The sequence below is a fragment of the Misgurnus anguillicaudatus genome, chromosome 21 (genome assembly GCF_027580225.2).
Source record: "Misgurnus anguillicaudatus chromosome 21, ASM2758022v2, whole genome shotgun sequence".
NCBI lineage: Eukaryota > Metazoa > Chordata > Actinopteri > Cypriniformes > Cobitidae > Misgurnus > Misgurnus anguillicaudatus.
Window position 1 is genome coordinate 27926033 of NC_073357.2, and position 22181 is coordinate 27948213.

Consider the following 22181-nt stretch of genomic DNA (forward strand, 5'->3'; position numbering starts at 1 on the left):
CTGATCCGAGAAATCTGTAGTAATCCTTTAATTTTGTGCAGTAATTTTTGATTTTACTTTATATGAAAACAATAAAATTTTAATAGGTCCACATTATAACATCATATATTTTTCATCACACGTAAATAGTACCTACATATTCAATATGCCAGACGAACTGTATGCCAGTAGCCCTGACGGAGAGTTTCCTCTGTCTCCGCTAGGCGGCAGTGTAACGTTAAGAGATGCGTCCCGATTTGACAGCGCCAGACAGCGTGAGCGAAAGAAAGTCTTAGAAATACATCTTTAAACAAGACATCCATTGCATTTCATAGTGCAAACTTGGTACAGATTTATTTTGGCAAAGAAAACTAAGGAAACAAAACAGAAGTGAGAGAAGAAATCGTAAGCGTTTAGAAGTTCTACTGGCACAGACTGAGGGAAGGAATGCTTTCAACTTCGCCTGCGCATACACGACTGTTGTTTAATTGCGGTGCTTTTTGTAATATTGGGTGCTTGTTTTATTAAGAGAAACTGAAGCTTTTTGATGACGGACGACCCCCATCTCTCTCTCTCGCGCGCGCTCTCTGTCATTCTGCGCATCACCGTGATCCTCGGCAGCAGACGTTAAAAGGGCAGGCGAGTGGATCAGCGCAGGTCGTCTCATATGTTGAGAATCATTACATAACTGACTGTGGGTGATTATGATCATGAAGTGACCGTAATTTAAACCATGTCCCGGCAGTAATAGATGACACCGGCACTAAACTGTCACTTTCTGACCTGCTCTGGTTACGCAGAGCCCGTTGCGCTTGATAGATAGATAGATAGATAGATAGATAGATAGATAGATAGATAGATAGATAGATAGATAGATAGATAGATAGATAGATAGATAGATAGATAGATAGATAGATAGATAGATAGATAGATAGATAGATAACAAATGAATGACTAAATGAATGAACCACTGAGTAGCTAACAGCGCCAACTGTTGCTGCGCGTATCACAGAAGCGCATCTGAACAGACACGCATTGGATACAGCATATAAACAGACACAAGTGTAATGCAGTAACAGTCCATATAAAATCACAAGAGATGACAAGCATTTCCATTTTGCCCTTTTGCCGTGACGATTCTTAAATCAAGTATTTAAATCCATGTGGGGCAATCAAGATGACCAAAACCACCAACCTGCGCGCATCATGAAAGCTTGAGATTTAAGCATACAGTATGCATATTCCCTGCGTCGCAGGTGATAAGTTCGCGACTGTGCAATTAAAGCATTAAAGGAACCCCTTCCTCCCCTCTCTCTCTCTTCGGGCTCTTGTCCAGGTCCCGCACGCTCCAGCGCCCGGCCCGTTCACTTTTCACCCCGCCTCAGTTCGGTGGGGTGGGGTAGGGGGGAGCCGCTCGCACCCTGGCCGAATGCCGCCTCGCTGCCTTCGCTATATAAACACACATTGGAAGCTAGCTGTGCGACTCGAACTCACATTGAGAAACTGTATGTGAAGAGAGAGAGAGAGAGAGAAAGTGAGGGAGAACGAAAGAGAGAGAGAGAGCTAGAGAGTAAAAGCGCACCAGAAAACGGGGTAGCAAGACGCACTACGTTCATCTGAAGACTTTTACGCCTTATAGGCATCAAACTTCTGAGGATTATCTCTCATTTTATTTCTGCGGCTCCTTGTGACCATTATTTGACTTTAATGCAGTTGCATTTCTCCTGTAGAAGATTTTTTTAATAGCCTAGTAACTAAAAGACTTTCTAAACTAAGGTAAAAACAGCTTAATTACAAATTTAGAACCAAAATTTCCAAGTCAAGTTTGACACGTCCACAACAAAATTATACATTTCAATATTTCACGAATATAGTGGACAACGATTTGTAAACTAAAATGATTTACCAAGATTTCACATCGATTTGTAATAACCAGCACTCTTTTAATTGACACTTTCTTGAATTTACTTTGCCTTGCTGAACTTTTACATTTTTTAAAAACTTTTTTATTCTGCAAAAATTCATCAAACAAACATCTCAGCAATTTTTGGTTTTCAGAAAAGTTGTAGCAAATCATATATAACACAGTAACGTATATATTCCCGAAAAGGCTAACCACTGTAGTGCTCAGAGCTCCAAAGAGATACCCGGACGTTCACAGCCATGCTCTTCGAGAGTTTTGACCTTGTCTCGGCGCTGGCGACGCTGGCTGCGTGTCTAGTGTCCATGGCACTTCTTCTGGCCGTGTCCCAGCAGCTCTGGCAGCTGAGATGGACCGCAACACGGGACAAGAGCTGCAAGCTGCCCATGCCCAAGGGCTCCATGGGGTTCCCCGTCATTGGAGAAACATGCCACTGGTTCTTTCAGGTAAGCACGAAATATCTCACTATATTCCATTTAAGACATTATCACTGCTTTCCAAGTTTCCAGTCGCCTTGCTGTCGTGCGCATACACCTCTGTTGCGCGCTGGGCACCGTGAGTCCGTCTGTTGGCATAGTCTCCGTGTAGGTAACGGGGTTGTTAGCGGCACATATAGAGTCGGATAACGTCCACTAATGCTTTTTACACGTGTTTGCCCGTGCGCTTAAAAAGAGAACGACCTGTAGGTTAGTTATTCCCATGCGCGCAATTTCATCCGTGCCATATTTCCATGGTGTTAATAAGCCGTCTGTTGTAGATTGCCTACAGTTTTTGTTGCATACAGCCAGTTCTTAATCCACGTGGAACAACCTGTCTGCGAGTGCCAAGTGAGGAGCGCTCCGCGCCAGAAATATTGTAGTCGTTGGCTTCTGGTGCGCAAGCTACACCGCCACTGAGCGCAACTTGTCAAAGCGCGCACAAACTTCCCGGGACTCACAGAGAAAAGCGCGAGGGTGAGATCGATTTGCAAAGGCAGGTAGTGTACTGCTTTAATTGGCAATATGCGCAATTAATGATTTACAGTACTGGAGATGTGAATTCTGCTGTAATAGCCAGAAGTGAGTGTGCGTACACGCAAGGGACATCTGTGCCATCACCATTGGCAAGTTAAAATAAGGATGCTCCAGTCAACGCTCGGATGCCTTGGGTTAGAAATTAGAAAATAACAGCGCGTAAAGGGAGCGCGCTGGAATCACGGGCAGTGTGATGTTTTTAAAAGCTTTTCATTTGAGATCACAGATCCAAAACCGTAAACGCAATAAGCCATTCATCCATTTCATAAAAATCTCAAAGGCACATCGTGGAGACGTGTTTTAGAAATTCTTTCAATATGAAATCTATGGTGCGCATGGGGATGTCCTGGACACTGGCTTACAGTAGCTGGATTGGGTTGCTTTAAACATTTGCAGGAATGTCCTGGTCTGAGTGGAGCACAGATCAAATTCTTCGGTCAGGAATAGATTCTCTCAAGTTGATGCCGTTCCAGAAGAGAATTTCCGTGCATTTGGCAGACAATCTACAAAAACATACAAACCGACTTCTACTTTGAGTTATATATTTAAAATCAGTAGGATTTGGATTGGTCCACGGGTGCCAAAGTTCTGTCACTTCATATTTCTGTAAGCGGTAACCTCGACTGCGGGGAGAGCTAGGCTACCGTAAAAAGAGAGCTTCCAGTTTAAAATGTTTATGTTTCTTTATTGCGCATATCACAACATGCATCTATTTTCAACCATCTGTGCGTCTTGATATATTTAAAATGCGTCTGGATTTGCCGTTTATGTTGTCAATATATCTACCTCAAACTTTAGTCTTCAACGGAATAGGAGCCGAATACAAAAATGGGTCAAGTTTGTGATTAGCATAGATATGTCACATTTTTTTTGCTTAGTTTCTCATCCATACTTTTCGTGGAAAATCAATCTGAAAATCTTTCTTTCTTTCTTTCTTTAGCTAAAAGATTTGGCTCACAAACTACACTTATTTGATTATAAAGATTATAGTGATAATCTTTAACTTTCAGACGCATGCAATATGGTGCATGGAACTGCTGAGCTCAGGTTAAATACAATTTACAAAATAAATACCAACTACATTAATGTATGAAAACATAAATGCACTGGCAGATAAATTGACACACATCACGTTTAACCTTATTCAAGACTCCTGATAAATGCAAAAATAACTAATTACGCATTTATAACAATAGCATAAAATTAATAGTTAACGCGCCAGATATCAGTTATTGAGGGCACAACTCATCTGGCAGGCAACAGTCCATTACTTCTACCCCAAGCCTCCACCTTGACCCAGATCGCTTCTGTCTGGGTGGCAAAAAAGCAGCCCTCCAGGGGGTCAGAATCCCCCCACCAAAATGCACCCACACCCTGGGACAAAGGGTACAGGGCTTGAGGCTCTGATCAGAATTCCAGAGAGCATGGCCTGAACAGATCTGGGGATTTAGGAACAGTCATCCAGCGACCCCCCTCTCTCGCTCTCTCCCGGGGCTTGTCGGGATTAGCAAGCATGAAACGGGCATGACTGGCACCAGCACGGTGTGGCCCCTTTTTCACCTCTGGAACGCACCGCCAACCCCTCAAACAGCCTCTTGTCTCTAGAAATGGATGGGGGGGGGGTGAAAGTAAAGGGGCCTTGGCAGCAGTAGTGGGAGGAGGAGGAAGGTAGGGGGATAGAAAAGAGAAGAAAAGGGGGTCCCCAGGGTGAGCGCTCACACTGCACTCAACAACCATAATCTCTCTTCACAAAGTGTTTCCAGGTCAAAGGGGAGTCCATTTTCTCAGCTCGGCCTTGTTTACTCTCATTGAGTTTCTTTGCGCTTGTCTCGTGGGCTTTGGCATTGATTCGGCTTTGAGCGGAATCGCTTCACACATTTACAGGGATTGCTACCTGTTACCCGCTGTAAACTTTCATGTGGCCTTTTAGCATCCATCTATTCTCCCCTTTTTGGAACAAGGTGCAGCATCTCCCAAGGGTGACTGATGGCCTAATAATGGGACTTCAACTGCCACCTGTGTTTGCTCCCCATCTCTCTCTCTTTCTCTCTCTCTCTCGCTCGGTTCTTGGTTTGCCTCTGCAGAAATGCTGTCTATACCCCTATGGAGACCGGCCAACACACACATCCTGAGAGATTCCAACGAGCTATTTCAGTAAATGGACATATTATCTTTATTTACGCTTAGACTCAGTCAGCATACAGAGAACTCCCCCTGCACGGTTACCTGCCGTTCCGAACCAATAAACACAGCAGACCCCGGACTGAGCCACGCAGAGACGCTCGCATAATACACGAACACAGAAGAATGAGAGGTCAAGGGTCAGAATAATGATTGATATGAATAAAGAGCACAAAACGACCGTGCCAACTAAAACTCGCTTCGCGCTCTTCAAATCCCTCTGCTTCGTCTGCCTTTCTTTTCTTCTTGTCTTTCTTTACGGTGAAGAAACACACTGAGGTGATTCAGATCGCATATGAAACTGCACCCCCGCTCGCCTTCAGCACCCCCGCGTTCAAGTCAACCGTAGCTGATCTGAATAAATATAATTAAAAGGTTTTTTTGTGGTTTTAATAAAGGGGTCATTTGTATAACATTTCCACTGCAGCACAAAGGCTACATTTATGGAGCGGGAGGCTCGACTGGTGTCCAATTTACACAGAAATTTGTATTTTTAGTCCCGCGCGCTCTGTGTGGAATAGGCCAGTGGAAAAAAGCGGTCCTCTTTATTGCGCCCCCTTGTAAAATGTCTGATAAATTTCTTTTCAAAATAAAAGAAACTGCTGAACGTGGCCGCTTAACCCTTTCACCGCCAAACCGAAACTCCAGAGAACAGGCATGTTTTGTATGAGGTCGAGAGATGTGTAAAAGATCACAAAACTAAACACACCTACACACGCGCTCACATACACATAAACACGTTCATCTGACTGAGGCCAGTGTTTAAAAAACATACCTGTTTTGATCCCTTTTTCTGTATATATCATATCTGTTACAACTTTATTAACTGCTGCTGCTATTCATTCTTATGAACAAGACAAGATTTTTTTAGTTTTATTAAATATATTATGCCCTGTTACAAGAAATGGTCAAAATACTGTGTTTCCCCCAGCTGTCACTGTGGCAGTACCATTTAAAAGGTCTTAATATGTACAGATATGTATACATTTAATACAAAAATGTAGCTTTGAGATACTAATATGCACTCTTTAGTACCAATATGTACCTCTGAGGTACATTTTAGGTACATTTGGGTACATATTTTCACAATTTTATCGGACAGAAGCCACACTCAGCTGCATTGACACGCATTTCTTTTCCCAAGAGCCCTCCAAACATTACTGTCTTATATACAGACATCTGAAATGTGTTTCGCGGTCCAAATTACTGTGAAACGTCTTATCGCTAAAGATCACCTAACCTCCCCATCTAAGGCCGTTCCTGAACCCAGTCTGACTCTGCACAAAACAAACATGCTTTTATTTGAGTGACAGGTGATTTCAGGGAGCGTGACGCAACAGCGAAAGTGCAAACGCGTTTGTGCATCACAACATACGAGTGCAGAGGCAAAGGACGCGCATTCGATCGCATGCATGCGCGCGTGTTTGACAGCGCAATATTATTACCTCACTGCTTTTCCAGGGTGTATGGAGTTGTTGTGCGTCAGTGACCCTTTTGGGGTTTTTGGTATTATTTTCGTTCTCTGCACGTCTGCGCTTCTGTGGCCTTGTGAAATGAGGGAGGACATTTCTCACCTTCTAGCCAAATGACATCTGCGCAGCCACGCCCAGCGAGTTTGTCTTCGCATTTTGCCCCACGTCCTGTCCTTCTATTTCCAGCCCAGAGAGTCACTTGTCTATGAAACTTGTCTTCACATTTTCTCATGCTCACTTCAATCAGGAATATTATAACCTTACTACAATTTCTCTTTTAGCTTTTACTCCCTCTTTTTTTGCCTGTTATCGTTTGCACTCGCTCTGCACAGTTCAGGACTTTATCCTTTTTGGGTGCCCTACTATGTACACATGTTTAAGAGACCGAAATGGCCCCTATGTGTGTGTAAACACACACATGTAGATGTGTGAAATGTCTATGTATTTTTAGTAATGTAGTGCGCAAGAATGTGTTTGACAGGGAAAAAAGACCTGATGTTGTAAGAATGACAGCGTGTGTTCGAAATAGATGTTCTCGGATTTATCGAACACAGAGTTCACACAGGTTACAAGTATATTCAAACTTTTCTAAAAACAGAACAAAGACGATAAACAAATATCATACAAATTCACTTGTGCGTGAGTGTGTTTATGCACAGAAATCAACAGAGAGTGCATGCCTTTATGTTGGGCATGTGTAAAAGCATGCCTTGTCCAAGGGTCTGTCAGATTGAAAACTGTTCCTTTCTCTCATGCTGACTGGTCCCACTGCTGAGAGTTAAACACATACACAAAAAACGCACACACACACACACACACACACACTGACTCAACAATCATCCATCATCGTACATACTCAGTTCTCACCAAGTGGTGAAAGATACTACATTTATTTTCCCCGCATTGCTTTCGGGCCTGTGCGCTTGTATGTGTGGTTGTCAGCATTACCTCTTGCCCTCACACTCACCTGATATGTGAAATCTTCAATCTTTTTAAGCATAGACTGGCTGTGAGCTGACAAGTGACCAGTTCTCTCACCCCACACCCTGTTCATGCAGTGGCTGTGGCCCCAGTCTAACACCTGGATATGTCTGGTGAAGCCATGCGTCTGTTTGGCCATGGCCAGAGGTCCTTTAGGGGAAACTTCGGTCGTGCTGTTTTAGGAGAAAACATTTACAGTGCTTGTTTTTCTGAAGGTCAGATGGATCTCCATATTCTCATCTCCTAAGCTTCGAATATAATATAAGCTCTCAAAACTTAAAACAGCAAGAAAACCTGCGGAAATTGAAAAGGAAAAGTGTGAAATATGGTTTAAATTGTCCACTGCCGCAGAACTTACAGCCAGATTTTCTCCCACATTTTCAGCCAGGTCTGTGCAAACTTTGGCAGTTGAGATAAAGAGACCTAATGCCACTTTGTTTGACCTTGTCTAACCCCAATGTGCATATTATCTCATTAGTTATAATCGCTATTTAATTAAGCTGATAATTTGTTATAGGATTATAGGGGCCGAGGTGCCATACGGGTCATAAAACATGTACTAAATCTACAGAGATCTCAGCCAATCTGGAGATAAGCTTGTCATTTGAGAAAGATTCAGTCAGTCAGTCAAAGTCAAGGTCAGTAGAGACGCAAAAGAATATGAGTAAGATGAATAAGAAAAGTTAACTTATGTAAGAGATTACATGTGTATCAAATGTGATGTTCGCTCTAGATTCATATGTTGCTAATGCATTTTGTTTTCACGAAATGGGATGCATTCCAAATGATCATTCTTTGATTAATTGTTTGCTAATGCATGAAAGTTCACTGCCAAAACATTCACTAATCAGTTTTATTTACTTATTTAGAAGTGAGAAACTTAAATCTTGGCCACATAATGTAAAAAGTGGTGAAACAATGAGAATTTTACCACCTTCAGAAAGATTGGCTTGTTGACTGAGAGCAGACAGCAAGGGAAATGAAAAGTACTCAGTGGCGGCTGGTGACTGCTCATCCGAGGGGCGCAAATTAAAAATATGTGTTGGGAGTGTCGTGTGTGTTGCTCGTGTTTTCAAAATATGTGTTGTTGCGTCATGTGAACCATGTGCATCACGTGTTTTGGCAAAATAATTGCCTGCTGCACAGGCGTCAAAACCGTTTATGATAAAAGAAACGCTCACATTCACAAAATACACACAAGACACTAACTTACCACTAAACTCTGAATACACATGAGATTATGAGAGTATCTGGCAAACGCAAGCGTCTCTTATTATAAACCCTTTATTCGCGTCTGCAGCAGGCACTTATTTTGACACGACACGTGATGCACATAGGATACTCAACGCGCAGAACATATATTTTGAAATTACGAAGCACACACATGACGGGCTACATACATGTTGTGATGAACTTCGCATCGTGCGCCCTCGAAAAAAAGAAGTCACCGGCCGCCACTGGAAGTACTGAAGAAATCTTGGCCTGATATATATTAATTTCTCCCAAGGGTTTTTGTCCTTCTAGGAGTTTTTCCCACTGGGTTTTCTCCTAGGGGTTTTTTTTGTCCCAGGGAGAGCCAGCCAACTATGGCTTAACTTAGCACTTCACTGTATACGTGACATTATTAATACGCTTGCTTGTATGGTTTAACCTTAGCTGCTATATTCTACTTCTTATATTATCTATTGATTTTCTGTGTTCTCCTCTACATCTATTCATGTAAAGCTGCTTTGCAACAATTAACAGTTGTGAAAAGCGCTATATAAATAAAATTGAATTGAATTGAATTGATATTTAAAGCATCTACATGTTTAAAGCTTGTCCCTTATGTTAGAAACCAAAAAACATGACATCAACTAGTCTGTCCATATACTAATATTCCAAATAGAGCATTGTTTTATAATGGACCCGCTAAGGGGGTGTTTGAGACAAACATGAATGTTTAGGATGTGATTTGCTTATTGTTCAGCTTTCCTGAGATTCTAAGAGGCTGTTTACACTTGGCATTAACATGCATTTTCATCGTTTGGATCACAAGTGAACAACGTTAATGCCAGGTGTAAACGGTGTTCAAAACGTTTTGAACGCTTCCACTTTCGACCACTTTCAACCACATTCAGAGGTAGTCGAAACCCCTTTCGATCAGATTGCTTTTGCTTATGTAAACGCACATGTGGTTGAATGTGTTCGAACAGCCACATGGACCGCCTTCTCTCCGCCCATTTATCTAATCTGAGGTACTGAACACAAGTTTTACGTCTTTTCTGACTTCTGGCTTGAAGATACGGTGAACAGTGCTATTTTTAGCCTTTCATTGATACAACTAAAGCGGCTGATCTCCGTAGTTTCGTTTTGAAAGCGTGTGAAAGTCGCGCGATCTTATTTCATCAATTGCGCTGAAAATTCAGAGAAAGCTCTAACATATACACAAACAAAACACTGTGCAGCATGTTTACTTGCTATACATACACACGGACATAATATTAGTTTGCGTCCATATGAACTCATAATTACTCATGCTCGCCTTTGAATGACAGCAGAGAGACTCGCCCACCATCTCGACAGACCGCCCCTCACAGTATTCAGAACAGAAGCGGTTGAAAGTGGACAAAAGAGACAGATTTAAATACCAGGTGTAAACGTAATGTGTCTCTCTCGTCCACTTGTGATACGATTGATGAAAACACATCTTAATACCAAGTGTAAGCAGCCCCTAAGGGGAGGAGTCCCAGACTAAAATATAGACTAGCATATTTGAACCTCCTTTATTTAAAAACACCTTGCACTGACATATTTTAACATACATCCGTGCTTTTTTTCTCCAGATGAACAGCAGTATAGTTATTTGTAAGGTTTGCTTGTAAAAACTACTTAAATGTCCTAATGTAACTAAAGTCTAGTCCTGGATTAATCTAAACCCTGTCCGTGAAACCGCCCCTAACGTTTCTTTCAGTCAAACAGAATAGAAAACACTTCATGCTTCTAAACTTAGTCCCCCAAATAAAAGTGCAAGTGTTGGAGTCTGCCTAAAGAAACCGGTCACGAAATTTGGGGAAAGTGGGAGCAAACAGCTCTAATGCCACTTCCTGCCATGGGGTCAGTATGAGTGTGTTTGTGTGTGTGTGAGGCTGAGGGGTTACAGGCCGTCTTTATGTGCTCAGCAGAGGTCTCAAGGGCCACAGGCAATTACTGTATGTTATACAGACCAACTCGCTCCAGAGCACTAATGTGCATTATGAATATACATTCATTTTACTTAAAGGGATTGTTCACCCCAAAACGAATATTTTGTCACCATTTATTCACTCTCATGTTGGTTGAAACCTGTATAAATCTCTTTGTTCTGATATAGGTTTGTAACAACATGACAGAATTTTCATTTTTGGGTGAACTCACTTTAATGTTTGTAGATATATTTTGGATATATAAGCAGTTCGGGTTTATGTTTTACGCCCTGGGTAAGCCTGACTGAAGAGTACTGCATTACTGTTTCTCTAACCTTTACACTTCCCATTCAGATATGCCAGGTAATCTCTATGCTAGTTCTTAAATCCTTAAGGTGAGGGCTCACCGAAAGTTAGCAGGATATGCTGGATTTCTCACTGATAAGCACATTTGGACGGTCTTTCTCACGACACAACTTTTCAGAGCCAGTGTTCACACTCATATCATTAGATCACTCTCAGCGTGATACAGGCTAAGCCTGAGCCCCTTCCTCGCTAATCGCTAAAGCTAACCCACTTGCATAAAGAATGCTGTGAACAGAACCCTTATACTCTTACTCTTACAAAACGAAAACAAACAAGCCGGCTAATCCCACAGGGCTAACACCCTTCATTTAAAACCCTCGTTAACCCTAACACATCATAGTTGTATTATTTAGCCGAGTTTTCTGAAAGCCCCTTAGTAGCCTATAGAGTATCAACGGCAGACAGTATTTCGGGGGCTACATTGTAAGACTATGGGGTAACCACTTTTATTGAAAAAAAGGAAACCAGCAGGACCAGCAAATGTTGTGTTTTGCACACCAGCATCCCATGCTGGTCATACCAGCAAGACCAGAATATGTTGTGTTTTTGTGCTGGTATGCTGGTGACCACCAGCTAAACCAGCATGGGAATTATGCTGGTCTTTGCAGTTTTTTTCAGCAGGGATTATGTTTATATATTATTTAGCATAAATTTAATAGACACTCTAAATATTGGGCTCATCCCTGCTGAAAAAATAATAAAACCATTACAGAAAATTCCAATGGTTTTATTGGTTTTATTGGGAATTGTATTGGTTCTAATGGAATATGGCCCAAAACACACTACAGTGTATTGGTCTTTTTTGGTCTCTAATGTATTGGTTATATGTATTGGTTCTTATGGAATATGGCCCAAAACACACTACAGTGTAGTGGTTTTAATTGTAAAAGCTAATGGTTTCTATTGGTATTTTAATGGAAACCATTAGAATTTTCTCTAATGGTTTTATTGTTTTTTTCAGCAGGGATATGTCTGTACCATCCATCACATGTACATTTATTCATATATCCAACACTTTTTATACAAAGCGCCTTACTAAGGAGAAATACAACAACAACAATGATTCATCCTAACATGTGCCTGGTGTCTCTGAATATCTGAAAATAATGCGTTTTCCTACTTTTATTTCTCTGTTACAGGGTGCAGGGTTTCATGCATCAAGAAGACAGAAATATGGAAATGTGTTCAAGACTCACCTGCTCGGCCGACCACTGATCCGGGTTACAGGTGCGGAGAATGTGCGTAAGCTTCTGATGGGAGAGCACAGCCTGGTCACTGTGGACTGGCCCCAAAGCACCAGTACTCTGCTTGGCCCCAACAGCCTGGCCAACTCTATAGGAGACATCCACCGTAAAAGAAGAAAGGTGAGATTTATACACAGCTGTGTACATATACTGTACAGTAAATCAAATGTAGTGTTATCCTCACATACGTGCGATATGTCCATACAACATCCTATTTACAGCTCAATGTTTTATGATGCAAATACTGCATATGTGACCCTGCCTGTGAAATTCAAGTCTCATAATCTTTATTATAAGATTAGGAGCATCAAAGTTTGATTACACTCGTTGATTTCAATCTTTGACATGACCTCTTTCAATATTAAACATTTCACAGATTGTGTTTTTCATTATATAGGATGATTTTATGTAGAAAACAGTAAATCACACAGGCACAGGCATGCTGTGGGAAACCACTTTATCCCAACCTTTTTCCTGGCTTGCCAATTCCAGCAAAAAGTCGGCAGTAAAACGTTCTGTATAAGAGGAAGTGACATGGAGTGAATGAAATAATTGAAATGTGCCATCCGTATGTCTTATCCAAATTTGTAGGTATATACCCACAATGCATGTTCCCTGTCCTATTGTAAGCCATAACGGTTTGCTCACAATGACCTCATTGGGAATTATGCTCATAACAAATTCCCAAATCCAACGACAAAATAGCTTTTCTGTGAACCGTGGTTCTTTTTGGACAGTCGGAGGCTTGAGTTTCACGTCACACACCTGTTCCATTGAGGGGTCAGCGGGGTGTAATCAGTCCGGTTAATCCTGCAGGTCCAAGGCCTCACGTGTACCCCATAATGACTGCTAATTAGTCAACCGGTCTCATATGTACAAAGGCTGCCTTATAGACCCGCTTGCAATATCCTGCTCCGAAGACTAATGTCATTTAAATTTGTTGTTTTACTACATCAGAGACCTTTTACGTTAAAACATATTTAAAAGCAGGATTAAAGCATGTCGCTCACACGTGGAAACATTTGTTTAAGTGGTTATCACCTGTTGAGCTTTGCAGGAGTTCTCTTGTTTACTTACGGATTGATAATCCTCACTTCCTGAACCATAATCCTTCCTTTCCTGGATAAAGTAACATTACAATAGCCATATGTTCAAAAGCCGTTTTTTTTAAACTAAAACAATCACAACAATTGCATTAACACTGCCTATTAGAGGTTAGACCGTCTACTGCCCTAAAATCCCTACGGGAATTGTGTTTAAAGCCCGGAATACACTGCAGGATTTGTGCACTCCTATAAGATCATTACCTTATCACACTGTGTGGTTTGTTTAAATTTGGGTACGACAGGCGCGTAGACTGTACGATGATGACACGGAAGCTTCGACGGCTGCGTCATACGTTAGCGCAACATCAACAAGATGCGCTTGTGGTAGACAAATACCAGTACGCAGATCGTAGCAGCAAGCAAACTGTGCTGTGATCATGCTGAATTTCTGACACTGTCAGAAAACTATCGTAGGCTATCTTTGGACGCAAGAGCGGGAAAAGTCGTCTTTGAACCTCTCTCACTGTACGACATAGGACCACCGATGAAGAGCCACGATCACAGAAATCACAACGATTGTTTAATGATGGCTATGTTTCGTCTGGGACAGCCAATAATTGTGCAGTGTATCTCGGTCTTTATGGAAAAGAGTAGTGAAGTTACACATTGAAATGTACTGTAAAGTAGGGGAAAGAATGTGAGGGATTGGTCCAATTAGTTATCTAACCTCTGGATATAGTTGGCGAGTTATTGATTTTCAACACAATCTAATGTAAATTCATATGTATTTTACGAATGTGCATTTATTTGTGCAGTCAAATTTGCATGTTTTTGTATAATCTATTTACGCCCTATTGACGTTGGGTTTAGGGGCAATGTAAGGTGTGGGGAATCATTACGTTTTTTATAAATAGTATACGTTTTTGTATGATTTTCTGCGTATGAATTAGCCATAAATTCTGTGAAATCAGCCTGAGATTTCTTATAACTCACCAACATATGTTGTTTAAAGGGTTACGCTTGATTTAACCGTTTTACTTTAATTTTTTGTAAAAAATCCCAAGTTTTTATCTATGTCCACAGACGTATTTTGTTGTGTAGCAAAAGTGCAACAAGCCTATGAAACAGTGGGTTTCGTTCGAGGTATTGAATTTACAATGTTGACCAGTAGAGGGCGCAGGATCTTAATGCTGCAGCTCACCTGCCTCCACAAAGGCTTCTGCTTGTGAATGAGGGATTTTGTTTTAGTCAGCGGGAGAGAGAGAAAAAGAGACAGAGTGATTGGAAAAGTAGAGTTAAAGAAAGTGAAGGGGGGGTTGTAAGAAGAAAGAATAAAGAAGTCTTTACATTCTGGTCAAACCAGCAGCTTTGAGCAGTTTCATATAATTTAAGACATATGGAAATTATTAGGGTGGGGGAGTTTAAAAGTCTGCGTGCGCGTGTGTGCATCCCTGTGTGTATGTGAGTGGAAAGTTCAGTACAAGAAGTCACGTATTGTAATGAAGACAGGCGGCTGTTTTTTCCAGTAGTGTTTAAAATCCTGTGTAATGGGGACTGGCATTAAGGGATCTCGACTGACATTTGTCCAGTAAGCAAAGACCTCCCGAAAGGAAAACGGTACAATTTATCCACTCGGCTCAATAAGCAGTATAAATATAGTGTTGTATTGCATATATTTTTAATGGCTGAAAGCTATCTACGTAAGATGTGATTTGTGCATTTGTAATAATTCATTTTTTCACACGTGGACATGCACAAGGATCTGATTTAAGCGATGTGGTAGCAGGATGAAGAACTGAAAAGGCTGTCAGTGGGTTTCATCAAGTTGTTTTATCTATTAATGAACCTAATGCCTACATTACGATTTGTGAACATCATAGACACCAGCTGAACTAGATTAAAGTAAATGAGAGTCCAGCTTTGAATAGGAATAAATCACAGAGTTAGATAAGAAGATGGACAGCATGTTCTGTACACGCCACAGAAAGAAAGGAGACACAGGTTTCGTCCAAAGAAAGAACGACGTGCGGAGAGAGAAACAGAAGGAGGACAGATAAGTCTCCGCCCTACTTCACTGTACTACTGCGGAAAAGCGGGGCGGAGTCGAGGTATTCGGAGTGAGATGGCATATAAAAAGTGCTATTGTTAGTCGACGGCACTGGAACATGGATGTTATTTCACTAAACAAACCGGCACAACTGAGGCACATTAGAAATGAACTTCTGTGGCCAGGAAAATCTTACCTTCCCCTTTCACCCTCACTGCTGATGCAGAGGGAAACTCTCTCAAAACATCTTACAAATTTTCAGACAGAAAGAAAGGTATGAGTGGCAGTAAGGAGAGAGAAGGTCAGTAATACTGGGGACTTCAGAATTAATGCGAATGTTCCATGCGCCAAGTTTAAAGAAAAATAAGCTTGTCCTTTAGCTGCTGACTGTGGTTTCGGGATAATATTTTGATGACATTTCTAGCATGTACAACAGCACAGACATGCAGGATTCTGATGGGTTATGTGAATCATGGCTCAGTTGCATTGTGGGAAATGTAGTTCAATACTCATGTGCTTTTAAAACACTACAGCTCTGCCTAAAGCATCCAGTCTGTAAATACAAACACTTGAAAAGTGCCTGATAGGGGTGCAATGTAAAACAATGAAGCATTTTTTGTCAAATCAACATATGTTTTTATGTTACTTTAACTTATCATGAAAGATTATAGGTCAATAATAATGTCATCATGGGGACATATTATGAAAATCTGACTTTTTCCATGTTTAAGTGCTATAATTGGGTGCCAAGTGCTTCTGTCAATGTGAAAAAGAACAACCCAGTATGTAAAATAATAGCTAATTGAAATTTGGTTCCCCTTGTGATGTCAGAAGGGGATAATACCGCCCCTTAATTGGTACTATCCAACCACAGCACTGCCATTTAGTGCAGAGATCAGCTCATTTGCATTTGAAAGGACACCCAAAAACTGCACATTTTGCTCACACCTACAAAGTGGCAATTTTAACATTCTATAAGAAATTATCTATATGGTATTTTGACCTAAAACTTCACATATGTCCACTGGGGACACCAAAGATTTATTTGGCATCTTTAAGAAGTCTTGTTTTTAACTTATCCCAAATCAAGACTTAAAAGAGTAGGTTGACTTGACTTGCAAAACCAGGTTGTTTTAACGTCATGCTGCATTGTATTGTATTTGGTGTGCTGTATTCATATTAAGAAACGTTATTAATGTAATACATCAACGCAAACTGTTAATAACCAACATTTACTGACCACACTTTTATTTCTGTGTTGTAGATCTTTGCTAAAGTCTTCAGTCATGAGGCTCTGGAGAGCTACCTACCCAAAATCCAGCAGGTCATTCAGGAGACCCTGCGGGTGTGGAGCTCCGACCCTGAGCCCATCAACGTGTATCGGGAGTCCCAGCGCCTCTCCTTTCACATGGCTATACGTGTCCTGCTGGGTTTCAGGGTCACTGATGAGGAGATGCAGAGTCTATTCCACATTTTCCAGGAGTTCGTAGAGAATCTTTTTAGCCTGCCCATCGACCTGCCGTTTAGTGGTTATAGGAAGGTAAAATGCTGTCTTTTTCTTAAAAAATGAATTCATATACTAAAACAACAAATAGATTTTTGGGCTTGTAGAATCTGATTCACTTGCAATGTTAGTACTTAAAGAACTTGCGTGTTTGTGTGCGTGCAGGGTATTCGTGCAAGGGACTCGCTTCAGAAAAGCATAGAAAAAGCCATCCGAGAGAAGCCACTCCACCCGCAGGGCAAAGATTATACTGATGCTCTTGATGTGCTTCTCGAGAGTGCCAAGGAGAACAACACTGAGCTCACAATGCAGGAGCTGAAGGTGAGTAAGCCACTAATGCTACTACTACTACACTGCAGCACTGCTTCAAATCTCAGAGCTGCCTACTTTGGGGCCAATCACACCAAAAGCGTTTATGGCAGTTGCAGGCGCCTTTTTTGAATGATATTCTATGGGCAGGGAGCGTTTGCGCGCTGTTTTTGCCGCCAGCCGCAGCACGCGCTTTTGAAGGAGCGCTTAGAGCGGAGAAGCGCCTGACGTCATTCGCGTCTTTCCATTATCCAATCGAATGAGGGGACAGGCGGGCCTTACGTTGTGGTGAGGGAAGTTTACAGTTGCTATGAAGAACCGGACTCCACTCGCTCACTATCTCCTGCGTGTTTGTGCACCTCTCATCCTCAAACAAGGTCAGAGCAAGCGCCCTCTTTTTAAAGTTTCTGCTAATTTGACAGTTAACAGCAAAAGAGCGCTCACCCTTCAATATTTGATTGACAAGATAGCTGACTCGGTGGTTGCTTAGCAATATGAAAAGCCGCGTCGCACTGCTCTTTTTTTAAAAAGGCAGTGCGACGCGCCTTGCATTTCCAAGCGTTTAAAGCGCGGTCGGTTTGATAAGCCCCTATAGTCAGCATTTTAAGGCTTCATACTGACTGACTTCCAAAGCAAGGGATGTTTCAAGTTTTTGCTCATAAAATTTTAACACTTTTATGGAAAATGACAGCAAGAGTTCCAAAAGCAACAAAATATTATAGTTGAATTGAAAACAGGAGTCTTTGGATATATTACACATTCTCTGGATTAAAAGTATTTATCATACTTTACATAGTGTCTGTACTCTGGCTTTTCCGTATCTCTCAAAATTGCCACCATCTTCCGAAATATAGGCAAATTAGGTGCGTTTTCATCAAGTTGTTCAAGCGAATGACAGTGGTATTGGTAACCTGGTAACCAACAGTAAAAAATCAGACTGATCTCACGGAAAGTCGTGTTATAGTCACGCAAAATTTGATCAATTTATTTGTGTCCATGGCATGAAATTCAGTTTTTTTCCGTGCCTTGAGCATGAATGTTTTATCATGACAGTCGCATGATTTTCATATAAATAGTTTTTATGTGCATTGCATTTTATGTATTGTTTTCTCATCGTTTTTTCCTATTTTCTTACCATTGTCGCTTGGGTTTGGTGTTAGTATATCTTTCTGTTACATTTTTAGACATCCTAACCCAAACCCCAAATCTAACCTCAATCCCAAGCGACAATGACTTTAAAATAGGTGAAAAAAGGAGAAAACAATACAAAAAATGACACAAAAAAGAAATTCGTGCCACAGACACGAGAAACTATTTATAGAAATTTGTGCGAAAAAGACATTTGTGCTCAAGGCACGGAAAAAAGCTGAATTTCGTGCCATGGACATGAATAAATTGATCAAATTTTGCATGACTATAACACGACTTTCCATCAGATCATGTTGAAAAACAAACAAGGCACACTTATTAAATGGAGACAGAACTGCATTTAGTTACAATTATGTAAGTTATAAATTTACTTGCAGTGCAGCTTGTAATTGCCAGACTGAATGCTGTGCATAAAAGGAGAAATACAGAATTTTTGTTGCAGGCACAAGCAGCAAGAGCATTGCGACGATGTCGAGCCCCATATAAGATAAAGACAACGTCAGCTGATACAGCTAGACGATCAGTCACGTGGTTTTAGTGTTTGTTACATTAGAATTTATTGCTTTTCCATCTCCAATTATTCGCATTTACTCTTTTACTTTCAAGTCAAAAACACCTTAAGCGAGCGTAAAAACTTTTTTAAAGGAATTTTTTCTAAATTCCATCATTTCTCATTTCTTATGTAATACTTCAAAAGCGCATAATATCGGGGTGATGGAAACTCAGGTATAGATAGACACTGGAGACTTGAACTTATGGCTGCTCAAAATGCAAATTTGTGTTGAGTTTTACATCTATCTTTCTCCTTCAGGAATCCACAATCGAGTTGATATTCGCTGCTTTTGCCACGACAGCCAGCGCCAGTACATCTCTGATCATGCAGCTGCTGCGACACCCCGCGGTGCTGGAGAAGCTGCGCGAGGAGCTGCGGAACTGCGGCCTGCTGCACGACGGCTGCCTGTGCCAGGGCGAACTTCGACTGGACAGCATCATCGGCCTGAAATATCTGGACTGCGTGATCAAAGAGGTCCTGCGTCTCTTTGCGCCCGTGTCTGGAGGCTACCGCATCGCAACGCAGACCTTCGAGTTGGATGTAAGTTGTACTTCCGAGCTTGTTTTATTGAATCTGTACTGTACTTATGATTAACCCCCTTTCCCTTACTTTCTCAGGGTCTGCAGGTACCCAAAGGCTGGAGTGTCATGTACAGCATCCGTGACACCCATGACACCTCGGCTGTTTTCAAGGACGTGGAGGCTTTCGACCCTGACCGATTCAGCCCAGAGCGGAGCGAGGATCGAGAGGGCCGTTTCCACTACCTGCCATTTGGTGGTGGTGTTCGTTCGTGCCTGGGCAAGCGGCTGGCCACTCTATTCCTCAAACTTCTGGCCGTGGAGCTTGCCGGAGGCAGCCGCTTCGAGCTGGCCACGCGGACGTTCCCCCGCTTGATTTCCGTCCCAGTGGTGCACCCCACCGACGGCCTCCGCGTGAAATTCTTCGGCCTCGACTCCAACCAGAACCAGATCATGGCCAAGTCGAATGAGATGCTTGACGCCACCGTGTGACAGATCGAGAAGGACGAGAGGGGGTGAAGAAAGAGCGGACTTTATATTTTGCCCTCTCTGACGGTAAACCGAGAGAGCTGCCACCAGAAGTTTTGTTAAACGACTCTCGCTCGCCAAAAATGTATAGTCTATCATTTGTAAAGAAAATGCAAAAGAATATAACAAAAATATATCTAAATGTAACTAAACATATTGCTACATCAGGAGAGCACAAGGGCAAGGTTTCAGAGGTTTCGAAGAAAGATCTGGGCGTCGAAATGGACAGTCATGTAAGCATCTGCCCAATGCAGGTGTCACAGGGTATGGCCAGTTCTGCTTTAACCAGCACAGAGCAGGTCTTGAAATGGTTTGAGATGAGAAGTTCATGTTTTTTGTATTCAGTGTGTGTGGGATTCAAGCATTTTTGTTTTGAGTGAATTCATTTATATGTATATACAGTATGTGTGTGTTTTTCTGTGCGCGCGCCTGTGTGTAAATACATCACATGTTTTTTCTTGTGCTTGTGCAAATGTGTGTGTATACCTGTTTGCGTGCATGGACGGGTTGTTATTCAGCTAAGGTTTTAGCAGTAGAGTAAGCAGAGTAAACTAGTATGAATGGCTGGATTGTGTAATTACTCAGGTGTGTTAGCAGTACAGAAGAAGCTTTCAGACTAACCCAATACTTGTTATATGTGCTCTGTACATAAGTGACAATTCACAATGTTCTTTTTGAGAAAGTGGAATCGAGATAAACAGAAAGAGATTATGAGAGAAAATCAACCTGTGCTTTATTCTAGTGATGTCACTTCATCTGTGTTAAAGTCAGGCTCTCAAAACAAGCTAGAGATGGAATGAGGGACTCATTCCTGCTGCAAATGATATATCTAAAGACATTTATATAACCGAGTCATAACTGTCACATGTGCTGCTTTGAGGGGTCGCTTTTTATTTATATGAAGGAGCAGGATGTCAGCTTATGTGTGTAAAGGAAGGTTTTTCTTTTCCTGCTGCTCCATATTGCGTCGATATAATAAGATATTTAAGTTAGCATACAACAGAAGATGGTGGAAGAAATCAATCATTAATACCAACTATACATCATCAATTTAAAGAGCTTTTTGACATTAAAGGACTTTAAAGGCTACAGGAACTCTTCATGTGAACATGACCTGCCTTTTTTTCGGGAGAAGCACTTGGACTCGGGGTTCTTCCTTAACTTCCTCTACAGACTGTGCAAAGGACTTTAATAAAATATGCCACTGATCTTTATTATGAATGAATGAATGAATTAAAATTATTAATGTCTGCTGCTTTCAGTGTATCATTTTTTTTCTAACAGAGAGTAGATTGTTAACTTTGTCCGCAGTTGAGATTTGCTATTTCTGAGCTCAAAGAGGGATTTAGCGTATTAGAAAGCCGTGGGTAAAACATACTTGCATTGTCCAGTACCCTAATATTCTTGCTATTAATATTATTATTGTAATAAATCTTATTTTAAGTGCTATTTTTGTTATATTTCAGAATAAAGTTTTAGTATAAGTCTGTTGGTAAATACTGTTCTATTTAGAATGATATAAATTTCAGTTATATTGTAAACAGTGTTTAAATGTTAATATGGTTTTATGTTATTTGTAATAATTATAAGTTTGTTATCGTTATTATCATCGCATTTAGTTTATATTAATAAACAGAAGCACTTGCGAGGTATGTTTATTTTGAGTGCCATTTGACTACATGTTCGGTTCTGTTGTTGATTGTTGAGTTTGTCTGTACATATATTTTATTCCTTTTTACAAATCCACATTTCACTTAGTTAAAATATGAATGTTTTTCCTTTCTTCTTTTGTTACAGTGATTCTTAAATGTACTTGGTAATTTTATAAACCCTTGTAATAAACTATAATGTGAAAATCAATCATTTAGTCATAATTCTTCCTTAGTATCTTGCTTTACTCTACTGTACTTCCTTTGACATATTATCTCATGAGAATCAGGGGCCGGATTCATACGAAATGCTTTTAAAGGGGACATTTCACAAGACTTTTTTAAGATGTCAAATAAATCTTTGGCGTCCCCAGAATACTTATGTGAAGTTTTAGCTCAAAATACCACACAGATCATTTATTAGCATGTAGTGTCACTTTGTAGGTGTGAGCAAATATGTGCCGTTTCTGGATGTGTCCCTTTAAGCTGTTGTTGGATAGTGCAGTTTAAGGGGCGGTATTATCCCCTTCTGACACCACAAGGGGAATCAAATTTCA

At 41.0% G+C, this 22181-nt stretch overlaps 1 protein-coding gene across 1 annotated transcript; it reads left to right on the forward strand.

Moving 5' to 3' along the window:
- Nucleotides 1–1490: 1490 nt before the first annotated feature.
- Nucleotides 1491–21835, forward strand: cyp26b1 (cytochrome P450, family 26, subfamily b, polypeptide 1). The gene is made up of 7 exons (XM_055200561.2): nucleotides 1491–1755; nucleotides 2090–2346; nucleotides 12217–12441; nucleotides 16679–16954; nucleotides 17084–17239; nucleotides 19188–19469; nucleotides 19547–21835. Exons 2-7 carry the CDS (start codon nucleotides 2143–2145, stop codon nucleotides 19937–19939), a joined length of 1536 nt encoding a protein of 511 aa, XP_055056536.1. The 5' UTR covers nucleotides 1491–1755; nucleotides 2090–2142; the 3' UTR covers nucleotides 19940–21835.
- Nucleotides 21836–22181: the final 346 nt, after the last annotated feature.